The sequence below is a fragment of the Mus musculus genome, chromosome 7 (assembly GCF_000001635.26).
Source record: "Mus musculus strain C57BL/6J chromosome 7, GRCm38.p6 C57BL/6J".
Taxonomy (NCBI): Eukaryota; Metazoa; Chordata; class Mammalia; order Rodentia; family Muridae; genus Mus; species Mus musculus.
In genome coordinates this window covers 73,739,941-73,754,235 of record NC_000073.6, presented here as the reverse complement: position 1 = coordinate 73,754,235, position 14,295 = coordinate 73,739,941, and the positions used below count along the sequence as shown (strand labels likewise).

The 14,295-nt window shown below is 48.0% G+C and overlaps 1 protein-coding gene across 1 annotated transcript in view; it reads right to left on the bottom strand.

Annotated features, from left to right (window-relative positions):
* The window catches only part of Fam174b (family with sequence similarity 174, member B), a 36,613-nt gene extending 22,684 nt beyond the window's left edge, over positions 1-13,929 (bottom strand). Inside the window, exon 1 of the mRNA NM_001162532.1 lies at positions 13,408-13,929. Coding sequence (NP_001156004.1) covers positions 13,408-13,733 — 326 coding nt within the window. The 5' untranslated portion in view covers positions 13,734-13,929. The remainder of the gene's footprint in view (positions 1-13,407) is intronic.
* Between the last annotated feature and the right edge of the window lie 366 nt (positions 13,930-14,295).

Below are 14,295 nucleotides of genomic sequence, written 5' to 3'. Positions count from 1 at the left end.
TCTGTCGGGTTATAAGGGTACAAACCCCATCAAGACTTTCCCTTTTGGGATTTTGTCGTAATCACATGCTTCAACTTACATATTACATTAGCAAGAGACCAACCCCCATGAAGTATGATGCCTCTGCATCGTTATGGAGCTGCTGACCTCTCATATATGCATATATGCAAGATTGGCATTTATATAATCCAAGATGAGACACATAGTATATGTGTGAAAGAAAGGGAAGATACCCACATGCAAAAAAATAAGTTCTGAAGCCACTTCCCCCATAGAAAATGTAAAACATCAAGCCTTCATACACAAAAATTACCTCACAGAGTATTTTCTGAAGAAGTATGCAAATATATAAGACATATCTCAGAGCTAAAGCTATAAATTTCCCAAAAGCAAGCACAGGATAAGCCTTTGTTCTCCTGACCTTGGATTAGGCAATGAATGGCCTTTAAGCAGGACAGCAGACACTAAAGCAGACAAAATAGATAAATTGGATTTCATCAAAACAAAAAATGTTGTGCGTCAAAGAACACCATTCAGGAAGTAAAAAGACAGCCATAGTGTAGGATGAAATTGCATTTATAACATAAAAATATTCTTACATCTCAATAAGGAAGTGGTGATTCCATTTAGAAGGAGGCAAAAGGTCTTTATTTGATTGTTTTTTAATTGTCTGTGTTTTCTACTTAGGTGTCTAATGTTCTGATAAAACACTGATCAAAAGCAACTTACAGAGGACTAGACTGACTTGACTTTCTGTCCTGATCACAGTCCCTTGCTGAGGCTGGTCAGGGCACATGCCCAGGCAAGGGCCTAGGCAGGAACCAAGAGAAATGCTGTTTACTGACTTTCTCTCTATGACTAACACAGCTTGCTTAGTTCTACAACTTGGGACCACCTTCCCAGGGATAGCACCCCTCCCCCAGAAGGGGCTGGATCCTCTCACATCAATCATTAATTTAAAAAAAAATGTCCTATAGGCTTGGTCATAAGCCAATCTAATGGAGGCAATTCCTCAATTGAGGTCCCTTCTCCCCAGGTGACTCTAGCTTATGTCAACTGAACATAAACTACCAGCACAGTATGTTTGAGTGGATGGGTGATATATACATGGGTGTGTTACAGTGCATGCACCCATGCGCATGTGCAGAGTGTAGAAGAGGCCTCTCATTGTCCACCTAATTCCTCAAGACAGGGTCTCTCACTAAACCTGAAACGAGGCTTGCAGCCAACAAGCCCAAACATCCTCCTGTCTCCTCTCCTCGACCCTCACACACAGTGCACAGCACTGGAGTTGTATGTTCAATTGACCACACTTGGCTTTTTACACAGGTGCTGAGGGTTCAAATTCAGGTCCTCATGCTTTAGCAGCAAATGCTCTTACCCACTGAGCCATCTGCCCCAGTCCCTAGGCAAAAGGTCTTAACATTTCTCTAAAGCTAACACGCAAGTGACCGATCAGTGCATCCAAGGAAGGTCACACCATTACCAATCGATGCAATGCAAACTGAACTGCAATAAGCTACTTTATGCTCCCTACAGTCACACTGGTTCTCAACCGTGGGTCGCAACCCCCAAAGGAGGTCATATATGAGATATGAGTAGATATTATATTACAATCCATAACAGTAGTAAATCACAGTTATGAAGTACAAGTGAAATAATTTTATGGTTGAGGGTCACCACAACGTGATGAACTGTATTAAAGGGTCACAACATTAGGAAGGTTGAGACCCACTGCTCTAGGACAGACAGTAGCTAACGTTGGCAAGGATATGAAGAATCTAGGACCCTCATATGCGTCTAGTGAGTCACAGAATAGTATGATGGCTTGCTAAACAGTCATCAGCTTTTTTAAAAGTTAAGCACAGAAGTTAGCAAACAGCCAGGCAGGCTACTCTTAGTGCTGGAACCAAAGCCAAGTCAACCCCACATCCATGCAAACACTTACATGCAAATGTTCAATGCAGCACTGATCATAACAGCCAAAGAGCAGAAATGACTCAAATCTTTACCAACTGAGAAGACAGTTTCCCTGTTACTTTCCTACTGCTGTGATAAGGCACCATAGCCAAAGCAACTTAGAGAAGAAAAAGGTTATTGGGGGCTGACAGCTTCAGAAGGTGAGTCCGTGGCCATCTAGGCAGGAAGCATGGCAGGAGGCAGACAGCCACGGTACTACAACAGTAGCTTGAAAGCTTACATCCTGATACACAAGCAGGAGGCAGAGAGAGAGCTAACTGGGAATGATGTGGACTTCTGAACCCTCAAGGCCTATTGCCATGACACATCTCTGCCAACAAGGTCACACATCCCAATCCTTCCCAAACAGTTCTGTCAACTTGGGACAAGGCATTCAAATGTATGAGCCTATGGGGGCATTCTCATTCAAACACCACATATGGATATAGGAAAGGTGATTGACAAAGCTAGAGAGGCGGCTCAACAGTTAAATACAACTATGACTCTCAAAGAAGACCCAAGTTTGGTTCCCAGCACCCACACCTAGCAGCTTAAAACCCACTGTCACTCCAGCTGTCCGGGGAACACAAATCCTCTGATCTTGACACTCACATGAAAATATCCCTACATAGACACCCACACATACCCATAAATTCTGAACGAAGATCCATCTTGGAAAAATATAGATATACATTAATGAAAACAGGATGCTACTATTTGGTGGGAGGGGTAGAAATGAAGCAGTGTTTCATGCTACAAAACAGATAAACCCTGAGAAAATGCTAAGTAAAACAGCCAACATGTTGTATGATTCCAGCCACATGATACAGAAGTCAATTAGTGGTCACCTAGTGCCAGGGAAAGCCATACGGAGAGTGAGCCATAATGGATATGGGTTTCAGCCTGCAGTGATGACCACGTTCTAAAATTGATCTTTGTGATGGATGTATAACTCTATGAATAACCTACAAAAACGGTGCTGGATGCTCTAAAGAGGTGAACTGTGTAGCATGTGAGATAAGCCTCGGTGGAGATAAGTGTCTATGATTATTACATTAATGTCTCTATATAATCTCTCTGAAAATATTCCCAAGAAACCGACAGCATCTACTGAAGGAGACAGCTGAGGACACATGTGAATTTTGTTTAGTATCTCCTCCTGGTCCTTGTGCATGTTGAACCACATGAATAAACATTGGATTTTGCTGTCATTTTGAGACAGAGGCTCAGGCTGGTCTCCAACTTGCTCTATAGCCAAGGATGACCCTGAATGTCTGCCTCCTGTTTCCATGTCCTGAGGGTTGAGATGACAGGCATGGGCAACCTTGCCCAATGTCATGAACCAATTGTCGAGAATGGTAAGCAAGCACTCTACCAACTGTGCTACATACATCCCCAGACCAAGGTCTGTGCTTTTAAAAGTTCAAAGCAGATCATTAAATTTGAAATGGAGCAGGCTGCCTCCCCTGGAGGCCACCCAGGGGCTGCCTCATCCAAGTGGCTGTGTTCCCCTGACCTGGTGACTTGAGGACTCACAATCAACAATTCAACATCTGTGCACCTCAGCAATCTCATCCATAAGCCCTCACAGCCCTGCTGCCGCTTGAGGCGAAGTATGGTGGCACCTCTGTCACCAGGAACACACAGCAAAGAAAATGAAAACAGAATGTGGGAACTGGAGCGACCAAGAAGGCAGCTGCTGAGCATCGATGGGTGTGCACCCTGAGGGTGAGTCTTGATGCCTGGAGGTTGTGTCCAGGATTCAGAGGACATATCTGATCTTTGACCTCTGAGCTCTGTTCTGCACCTTCTGCTCAACATGAGAGATAACTAAGTTCCCCAGAAAAGCAATTAAACGTAAAGAATGGTAGAACACAACCCAGAACCTTCTTTCCAGTTCTGGCCTCTGTCATATCCTGTGCAGAAGTGCCTGAGTCCAACCTTAGCTGGGATCTCGACAGAAAAGCCAGCGTCACCTGTTCCCAATGCCTCGTTCCCCAGCAACCTGCCATGAGCACGGCCCACTGAGCTCCATCCTGAAGCACCCTGTCAGGTGTCTCCATGAGTCAGTATGATTTGAATCTCACCTTCCTCCACTGCAGATGGGCAACGTCAACTAAATGCAGTCAGGTGGAACATGGGTGTGTCTCATTACCACGGCAATAGCTTTAGGACAACCTCTGGCAACTTGGGCTCTGCCTCAGACACTCTGACTGAGCCTCCCGAGTGCCATGTTGAGAGTCTTCCCTGACCCCACTCCTCACCCAGTCACTGTGCTATCTCTCTTCTTGTTGCTGCCTCAGTGCAGCCGCACTGACCCAGCCCAGTGACTCAAAGCAGCAGGTCAACAACCCAAACACTACAGTGCCCTGTACATACAGGGAAACCTTGAGGTGGAAATGGTGTGATGGAAATGTGGGACAAACATAATGACAAATGGTGAGCATGGGCTGCCTTCAAATCAGAGACAAGAAGAGCGGTGGCAACTGGAGGTGTTGTAAAGGTACTTGCTCAAGTGCCTGTTTATTTGAGTTTGATCTCTGGGACCCACATAATGTAAGGTGATTTACAACTCCCACAAGTTTCCAACACATAACACTTCGGCACATGCTCACATACATGTGCAAACAAACACAACAATAAATAAGTGTAAAAACAGTACACACATTTGTGCATCCACACAACAAACACATAAATGTATAAAATAATAAGAGCAGTGTTGTGCTCAGCCTAAAGGGGGCAGCAGCAGCCAGCTCCTGTCCCTTCCTAGGCTGAGGCCCATGGACACTGTACCACCAAGTATCCTCACCTGAGGGGCCCCCAAAGCTTTATATTAAGTGTCCTCAAATCCCCCAGTTTTCAAAATCAGTACCAGATCAAACTGTCTGTGGTCTAAATTTCCAATTCCCAGGCCTTCGGTTGGCATAGTTTGTCTCAGTTCCTTAGCTGTGGTTTATATGGCCAACAGTGATATTTAATCGTTCTACTAAAAGCCTATGAACCCTGACAGATGTAATGATATTTACTTCAACCAGGATCCCCTCCTTCTCCCAATTCCATGGCAATTCTGCCATGGTCAACAAACCAATCTGCCCTTTGTCTCCACTCCCTTGGGATAGGCAAAAATAATACCAACTATAGATAAACCCCAACACAGGCATCCAGGACAGAAGGCACAGGGAGAGACAACACAATCCAGACAACCCATTAAGAGCTGAACTACAGATCTAGGAGCTATCCGTCCAACTGCCCAATAACCTGTCACCCATAGTCTCAAGGATGTCTCTTGTTCTCCAAGACAAATAGAGCACACCCTGGGTCTGACATGTGGAACGCTGCCACAACCAAGGCTCCTGGTCCTGTTCTGCCAGCTACCAGGTGTGTTTGCAAAGGGCTGAGTCTGTTTTGTTTGTATAGGAGGCTGGGGGCTGGGGAGACAAGCAGAGAGAAAAAGAAAATAACCTATAGAGTTCACTGTGTTTGGAGAACACTGGCAAGTGACAGTTGGTGGCCCACAGGAGGCTGAGAGACTGGAGTCACCATGCTGTAGGATACACAGTGATTGACCCTGTCAGCATCCACACACCATTGCCATGGTCAGAGACGTGACAGTCCTAGCTCTCCAACACTTCAAGAACTCAAGTCCTCTCAGAGGGAGAAACGCCCTGAGTTCCAGGCCCAATGCCCAGCTGCTCACAGGATTCACAACATTCACTTCTATTTCATCCCAAGTCAGAGTTGGGAACCTCAATAAAGCGTCCCTCACTGGAACAGGTAACATAAACTGTTCAGCACAGAACTTTGTACAAAATGAGGTATTCAGAGAGCAAGGCTTATTTCAGTCCAGGTTACAGTCCAGGTTACAATCCATCACTGACTTGGGAAAGGCCAGGCAAGGACCTGAAGCATCTACTCACACCCATGTCAAGAGCAGAGACCGAAGGAATACACTTAAGTCTACAACCCAGCTCACCTTTTCAACCTTGAAATAGCCCAGGACCCACCACAGGCTAGGTTCCCACATCAGCTAATGTAGTCAAGACAACCCCTTACAGACCTGCCGTGAGGCCAATCTGACCTAGACAATGACTCGAGACTCTCTTCCCTGGTGATTCGAAAGTGTGCTGACAGTTAGAACTAACTATTATACTTGCTTTGCCTTTCCAACCCTGGACGAAGCCCTTTCCCTCCTCCACAGCTAAGCCACAATCACCCTCCTCTTCTACAATGCCTTCCCAGGCCACTCTATCTCCAGCCAAAGCCACTTGTGGTTTACGGCTCCCCTGTTGAAATGCGTGGCTTCCTTCCCACCAAATGATCAATGAAGGGGGTAATCCTCCCTTCTACACTGATGTTCCTGGGCCTCTGGGGTGCTCCCTGTTCAGCACAGCACCTGTGTTCACAGAGGCACCCCTGAAACACACTAGGAAGAATGTGCTATCTCTTCAGCCAGACTCTCTCCTAGCTACTGGGCTGAGTGCTTGGGAGACCCACTTGACAAGGCCAAAGTACAGCCTGCCACATTGCTGGAGGCCCAGAAAGGGCCCAGCTGAGCATACAAGCACCTGGGGTTACATCCCTCCCAGCTACGGGGCCTCGGTTTCATCTAGACAATGCAGAAAGGGGAGGAAGGCCAACAGAGCCCTGGATGTGAGAAAAGCTCACACCTGAGAGGTTACAGAGCCCAAGGCTTCCCAGATCTGGGAGAATCCTACCAGAGTTCTCTGTGTCAAGGCTCTCGTCTAAGCCTTGCCTACCCAGAATGGGCTTCCTTCTCCCTGCAGCCCCAGAAAATAAACATGAAGCCTGGATTCCCGGCAGATCGCTCTCAGATTAGGAGACATTATTGGAGCTTTTTATTAAGTGATACCTTAAGAACGCGATTTCAAATGCCTGCTCCTAGAATGTTCCCCTTGCAAATCTTTAGACCCAAGCATGCACCCGAAACTACACACACAACTCGGGAAGCTTCAGCTCAAATCCAGGAGGGTTTCCTTTCTGGTGGGACACACCCACCCCACCCTGCCTCATCCCCCTTAGCCTTATACAAGTCTGGTATCACGAGAACCTACACTGAGCAAGAATATGTGTGTCTGGGAGTCTAGGAACGCCATGTAAGCCAAGGGCTCAGGGTTAAATTAAAGAGGGATTTGTTCTTCCCTTTTCAACTTGCTAGAAAGAACCAGTAGCAGGTGCCCAGGCCTAAAAGGCCTATTCATAAGGGCAGTCACAAGACGCCTCCTTTGCTGGGAGCTGAGTCATCAAAAGGACTGCTTAGAGGTGCATGCCCCCCGCCTGATTATTTTGACCACATGGCTGCCCCACTCACAAGCAGAAACTAAAAGGAAAGGTTGAATAGATACTACCTCTGTCTTCAGAATCATACTTTTTCAATGCCACAGGACACTTGGCTGCTTGAAGGGGAAACAGAGCCCTGTTTGGCACGGTGTTATTCTAAATACCCTGCCAGACCTCAGAAGCATGTACTGTAATTAATAATGGGGAATGGATACCGAGTAGGGTTCAGAAAACTGCCCACAATGCCAACCAGCCGACCAGAAACCAAGTCTGAGAGTTGTTTAGCCCCTGGATGTTTGCGGTCACATGATGGTGATGATTATATATGGTGTGTGTGTGTGTGTGTGTGTGTGTGTGTGTGTGTGTGTGTGTGTGTGTTGGCACTAGTTGTCTTCCTGTTACTCTCCACCTTGGTTTTCAGCACAGGTTCTCGAACTGAGGCTGGAGTTCAACCACCATCAGGGTGGTGGGCCAGTGAGCTTGATGGCTCCTCCCAAAGCACGCCACCCCAGGCCTGGAGCTACTGTTTATATCTAACTTTTCTCCTTGTTGTAAATAATAATAATAGAAAGTTTGAGACATTCAAGGTAAGTAGGAATTGGTATCCCCTTTTTAAACCCTAGGGAAGCAAACAGGGTATGTGACATGTGTGTCACCGTCTCTAGAACAAGGTGGTTGCTTGCCCTCACATCAGCCGGTGTTAAATGGCCTAGACTTCTGTCTTTCCAAGCCCTGGGGAAGCACAGAAACAAATTCTCTCAGATGAGAGGATTTCACAGAGATTTTGAAATAAGAAGGGGCTGAGCACACAGCCAACAGAGATGGGAGAGAAAAAGCGGCACCTGTTCGGTAAAACTGGGAGAGCAGCCAAGCCAGAGTGGGAAGCTGTGGTTTCAAGGTGTAAAGTTTCCCTGGCCTGCAGCCACACCATGAGCGAGGAAAAGTCCGACTCCCAAAGCTCAAAGGGACAGGTCCTGTAAGGGAACCCCTGGCATAGAAGGTCCTGACAACAGCAGTCTCTGTTCTGAGGGTCTCCCCTGACTGCACACAAGGTCAGCAGGATCTCCCAAGGTCAAAACAAGTAGGCAAAATCCTTTCTCTACTTCTACATGTGCTGCTGCTGCTGCTGCTGTTCCTCCTCCTCCTCCTCCTCTTCCTCCTCCTCCTCCTCCCCTCTCTCTCCTACCCTTCCACAATGGCATTAGGAAGCAAAACCAGAAGTGCCCATCCTGCTGGACCTCCAGGACCCTCACATGCACCATTGCTCTCCAGATTTGATCTCTTATATCAGTTTCCTGGATGGCAAAATACTAATACATCAGGCACATAAGGCGGCTCAGTGAATATGGCTCCTGCCACCCATCCCTAGGACCAAGTGATGAAGGGAGAGAACTGATTCCAACAATCTGTCCTCTAACCTAATCTATCTTTCTTTCTTTCTATCTATCTATCTATCTATCTATCTCTGTGTGTGTGTGACTCTCTCTCATAAACACACTCACACACACTAAATAAATGAATGAAAATGTGATAAAAAGTAAAATAGATAAAATTCAAAATATTTATTAACACATAGAAACATCCTGGACTCCAACCCTCAAAAACCAAAGCCCAATTAAACGTTTATAAGTTGCCTTGGTTACAGCATTTTATCACAGAAAAAGTAAAGCAACTAAAACAGATAGGAAAACTCAGATTAAATGTGAGTCCTGGGGCTCCGTGGGTAAAAGCATGTGTTATACAAGCATGGAAGCCAGAGTTCAGATTCCCAGAACCCAGCCTGAGTGTGGCTGGGGATGCCGGTAAGGCAGCACTGGGTGGATGGAGACAGGGGGATCAATGGGTTTGCTGATAGCCATCCCTAATTGAAGAAAAAAAAATGTGAACACCAAATACGGTGAAAGATCCTGTCTCAGGGACATACAGAGCAGTGGAGGAGGACACCCAAAATCATCCCGGGGCCTCCACACACATGTGCACATTGGTATGCACACACATGTATATGCACATGCCAGCACACATATGTGAAGAGAGACAGCTGTGAACAGCTGCCAAGCAGAAACTAAAGAAATGAAGAACAGAGGAGGGAGATGCTATGGTATACCCAGGGCATGGGAAAGCATCAGAAAGCCAGGCAAGCCTAAGTGTCAGGTACAAGCAGAGGACCCCAGAGGCATGGCTACACAGAGCATACCCTGATACCCAACCAGGAAAACCAAGAATGAGGGGTCATGGCCAGGGGTACACCCCAGATGTCTTCCCACTGTTCTTCAGGATACAGTGTGTGTGCATGAATACATGACTCAGAGCTGTAAAGGAGTCCAGATGACACCGAATCATGCCATGAATATAAGTACATACAGGAAGAATGGCCCATATTTTCAAGTTTGTGCACATGCTAATATATTCCATTGTACACTCATATATGCATATATTTATAGCTGAGTGAAATGAGCCCACATGGCATGCCGTTGTGAAGTCTGCTGCATTCAACAATACACGGCTGACGCTGTCACCAGCATTACTTTTCCCATAGTCTGAGTCTCTCTTAATTCACAACACTGCCTTCCCATGTCATTGCTTTTAACAGCTCTTAAAGAGTCCACGTTCTGTATTTTTCTTTTCTTGTTGCTCTAACAAAATACCTGAAATAGTAACTTAGGGAAGGAAGAGTTTCTTTCAGCTCACATTTTGAAGGTACCACCCAGCATGGCGGGGATGCCACAGCGGCAGGAAACAAGAGATGTGAACACCAATCTTCAGCTCATTCTCCCCTCTGCACTCTGTCTGAGACCCCAGCCCCTGCCACGGGTGCCGACCACATTTAAGGTGTATCCTCTCACCTCAAGAACCCAATCTAGAAACACAGTCACAGACATGCCTAGAGGCTCGCCCTCGAGACCATTCTAGATCCTGTCAAGCTGACAATCAGTATAACCCATCCCAGATGGCCTTCGTATCTTTAGACAGCGTCCATGGCTGGATCTGTTCTGTGTTTTGTTTTACCAAGGTCATGCTGTGTAGCAGCTAGCCTCCGACTCATGATCCTCCTGCCTCTACCTCCTCAATCTTGAGATTACAGGTATACACCACCACACACTCAGCCCTATGTACGTTATTTAAAATTTTTTCACTATGAAAACAGAATTCTCTGAATATCCCAACATGCATATATTTCATCTTCCTCTTCCTTCATTAACATCAGAAAAAGAATATCACGGTGGGGGGGGGGTGGGGGGGGGTTGGGGGGGGGACACCTTAGCGGTGTGGCTGGCTGATAAAGAGATGCTGGATTTCACATATGGATCTTTCCTTTTCTAAACTCTTTCTTTAGGTCCCTGTTTGTCCTGTTGTCTGGTAAGGTGATTCCTTCAGGGAAAACAAACAGGCAGGAGTGTTACTGTATAAGCAATGATACCACACTCTCTTCCCAGTTTTTCTGCATTTCTAAGACAATGAACAGGTTCCACCCGAGTTCCCACCCCGCAGGCATCCGAAATGACCACGCATCTAGTCAAAGGCGACACTTGGAGAGCCATCAACAATGTAAAATACTCAGGAGTTTAACATTCTTTTGCTAAAAATATCTTTATTAAATGCCAGCCTATTCCTGGAATGACACTAGGTGCTAGAGAGACAGAGAAGCCCTGCCCTTCATAGCCCTCGGCCTGGTGATGCAGAGGGACAGGAAATTCTAGACTCAAGTATGCGTTGGGAACTGGAGGAAGAGGGGGCTGACCAGGGCGCTTTCCAAGGTATAAACACAAAAGAGGACAGCAATGAGCTGCTTGTGTAGACTTGGTGTCCTGGGGGAATCCAGGCAAGGGGCAGAGGGGAACAGCATGTGTGTGTGCCATCTCTCCTTCCCAGTGACCAGTATGTAAGCAGTTTTGCTCCACCCAACCCCCTGGCCATGATGTCCTGCCTGGCCACAGGTCCACAGCACTGGGGCCCAGAAACCTACGAAACCATGAGTTCAGATCAACCTTTCCCACTTAGTTCCTGTTTTTATTGGGGCTTTTGTTACAGCAGCATAAAAAGCCAACATGGTATCAGTCCCTCTGCCTTTCTGAGTTTGTGGTGTAGTTCACACAACACCAGAGCCTTCATAAAGATATAAAATCCTAGAGCTAAACATGGTGGCCCATGCCCATAATGTCAGCACTTGGAATGCTGAAACAGGAGGATTGCTTGCTCTTTAGACCAGCCTTATGGCTCAATAAAAGAAACAGAGACCTGAAGACACGGTTAAACCTGTCAGGCACTTGTGCCTTTTTGCATGCTTCTCTGTGTGTGTGTGTGTGTGTGTGTGTGTGTGTGTGTGTGTGTGTGTCAGAGAGAGACAGAGACAGACAGAGTCAGAGAGAGACAGAGACAGAGAGAGTCAGAGAGAGACAGAGACAGAGAGAGTCAGAGAGAGAGCATAGTTATTTATTCCTTTTCAGTCAGTGATTTGAATTGGGAATCCATAGCAAACTTGTGTCAAAATAGAATTGAATCATTATTAGTCTCAGATTGGAACTGGAATTGTGGCATCTGCAGTCCTGATTTTAATATATTTAACCCAATACATCAAAATTCAGAAAAAAATAATAAAGTTACTTCAAAGATTTAGCCAAAAGGAAAAAGAAAAAGAGTCAAATATCCCTTAATAGATTCCATGTGAAGCTCATGGTTACAGTGCCTCCCAGTTCAGAACGTTATGTTTCCAGTTCTCCATGTGGTTAATGGCTAGCAGACTGGAGAACACAGGAGAAACTGAGGCCTCGTAAGATTGGTGCAGCCCATCACCTTCCTCGTCTCACCTGGTGCTGGGAGGGAAGCCTGTACCAGGGAAAGGAAGGCAAGGAGGAAATGGCGTTAGGATCTCTGGGTGATGGATGACTAGGACTCGGAGCCTACAAGCTAAGATGGAAAGCAAGCAGGTACAAAGGACCCCTGGCCAGCAGCCCAGACATGCTGGGGCTAGTTAATCAAGTCCACGGGGGGAGCATGACCAGGGACAACAGCCACAGAACAGACCACCAGGCAGCAGAGTCGAGGTGCACCACCCCACCTTTAGCCACACAGAATCCAACAATACTTACTTGTTCAACATGGACAAAGGAACACTAGGGGAATAGTCCCTGCTGTAAAGTGCTCCACATCCTATCTAAATCAGAATCTAGATTGGCAGCTGTCTACCTAAGAAACTCAACTAACAAGCTTGTCTTCCAGGAAGAGGGTACAGATCATGCCCAGAAGCAGTTTATCTCATTAAGTGGTCTCCTTCCTTCCTTCCACACCCAAGCCAAGGACTCTCCCTTCCGGGCCTGAGTGCCACATCTCCTACTTTGTCCCCTCACATCTGGCCACATGTGCTTTGTCTTCTCCCCCACTCTTGGGTAATAAGGAGCAGACTGGCAAAATACTTCAAATGCCTTCTTTTAAAAGTACACAGCTGTGTGGGCTGGGACTATTTTGAGCTAAATGCTGCAAACCTCCAAGCTCAGAGCCGTTCTGGGCGTTCGCTGACTCCAAGTGAACAATGAGGGCCGTCACCAAAGCTATCATGGGTCACCAAACCTCCTGAAACCTGTAACCAACATCAGGTGTGTGAAGCAAGTGTCCCCAGGTTCCTCTGGCATCCCTCGCTCCCTGCTTCTGCTTTCTGTAGGTGAAAGAGGGCGAAGAGCTGGTAAAACAGAGGAGAGCTGCCAAAGGGGGAAAGGGGCAAAGTTCTTGATAGGAGAACCCTAGTCCAAATTGTCCCTCAAGCGCTGAGTACCTGTGTAAGCCAACTCTCTTTGAATGTTTCCTTGTCTGTGAGGTGGGCATAAAAATACATTCCACGGAAGGTGGTCGGAACTCAAAGTTGGTGTTAAACGTGAACAGAGGAAAGCAATAGAATCTAGGACTTGGAACACACCAAACAGCCTTAAAGGGGGAAACGGTTCCTGAGATGTGCCCTGGAAGAACCAAATGCACGCGCCCGCCCTCCGGATCCCACCCAGGCAGAGAGCAGAAAAGTGCGCGCCTGGCGAGAGCGCGCCGAGAGCGAGCACCTGTGCGCGCAGGTGGGGAGGACGCGCGGTGGCATCAGCGGCAGCAGCAGCATGGTGACGCCGCCCATGGAGCCAGCAGGGCAAGGAGTTGGGCGACGCGACCCACCTGAAGACGCGCAGCAGCAGACAGGCGATGAGCAGCGCGCTGAAGGCACATGCCACGATCACCGTCGCCTTCAGGGTAGGCAGGTCACGAAGCAGACTGGAGATGCGGGTCACCACCGCGTCGACGCTGCTGTTGGAGCTTCCCCCGCCCGCCATGCCGGATCCCAGCTGGGTAGCATTCCCGGGACCGGGCGGAGGCTGGTGTTCTGCTTCGGGCTGGGAGGCCGAAGCGGACTCGGCTCTGCGAGCGAGGGCGGCGGGCGCGGCCAGGAGCGCGAGCAGCAGCAGCAGCAGCGGTGGCGGCGGTTGGGGTGGCAGGGCGCTCATGGTGCACTATGCGCACGCACGGTGCGGAGGTCTGCGTCCCGGAGGCTTGCACCCCGGAGGCCTGAGCCCCAGAGGCTGGCACCCGGGAGGCCTGCGCCGGGGTCTCCGGCTGCCGAGGCGGCTGCGCGATGCTCGGCAGGAAGCTGCAGAGCCCGGAAGAACCCGCGCCGCCGCTGCAGCCACCAACACGTTGCACAGAGTCATTCGACGGGCTTCGGCCCCGCGTGGGCGGGGCAGACCTCGGCTGGGTCCCCGCTGCGCTCCGCCCCTGGGTAGCCCAACCCGATCAGGACCTAAGACCCCATGGAGGAATCCTAACTGCTTGGCTCACTCTGCTCCGGGCAGGCAGAATGATGAACTGTTCACGCGATTTATTTCTTTCAGTATGGCAGCCCTCTCTGGAAACAGGTATTCTTTTGCCCTGGTTTGTTGATTTAGCACGCAGGGAGTCAGCTCACAGCAACCCAGATTTCCCACCTAGAGTTTGCAAGCCCTTTGCACTTCAGCTGGTGAACCTTTGGAAGTAATCTCTCCTTCTCCAGACCAGACTTAAATTTCAAAC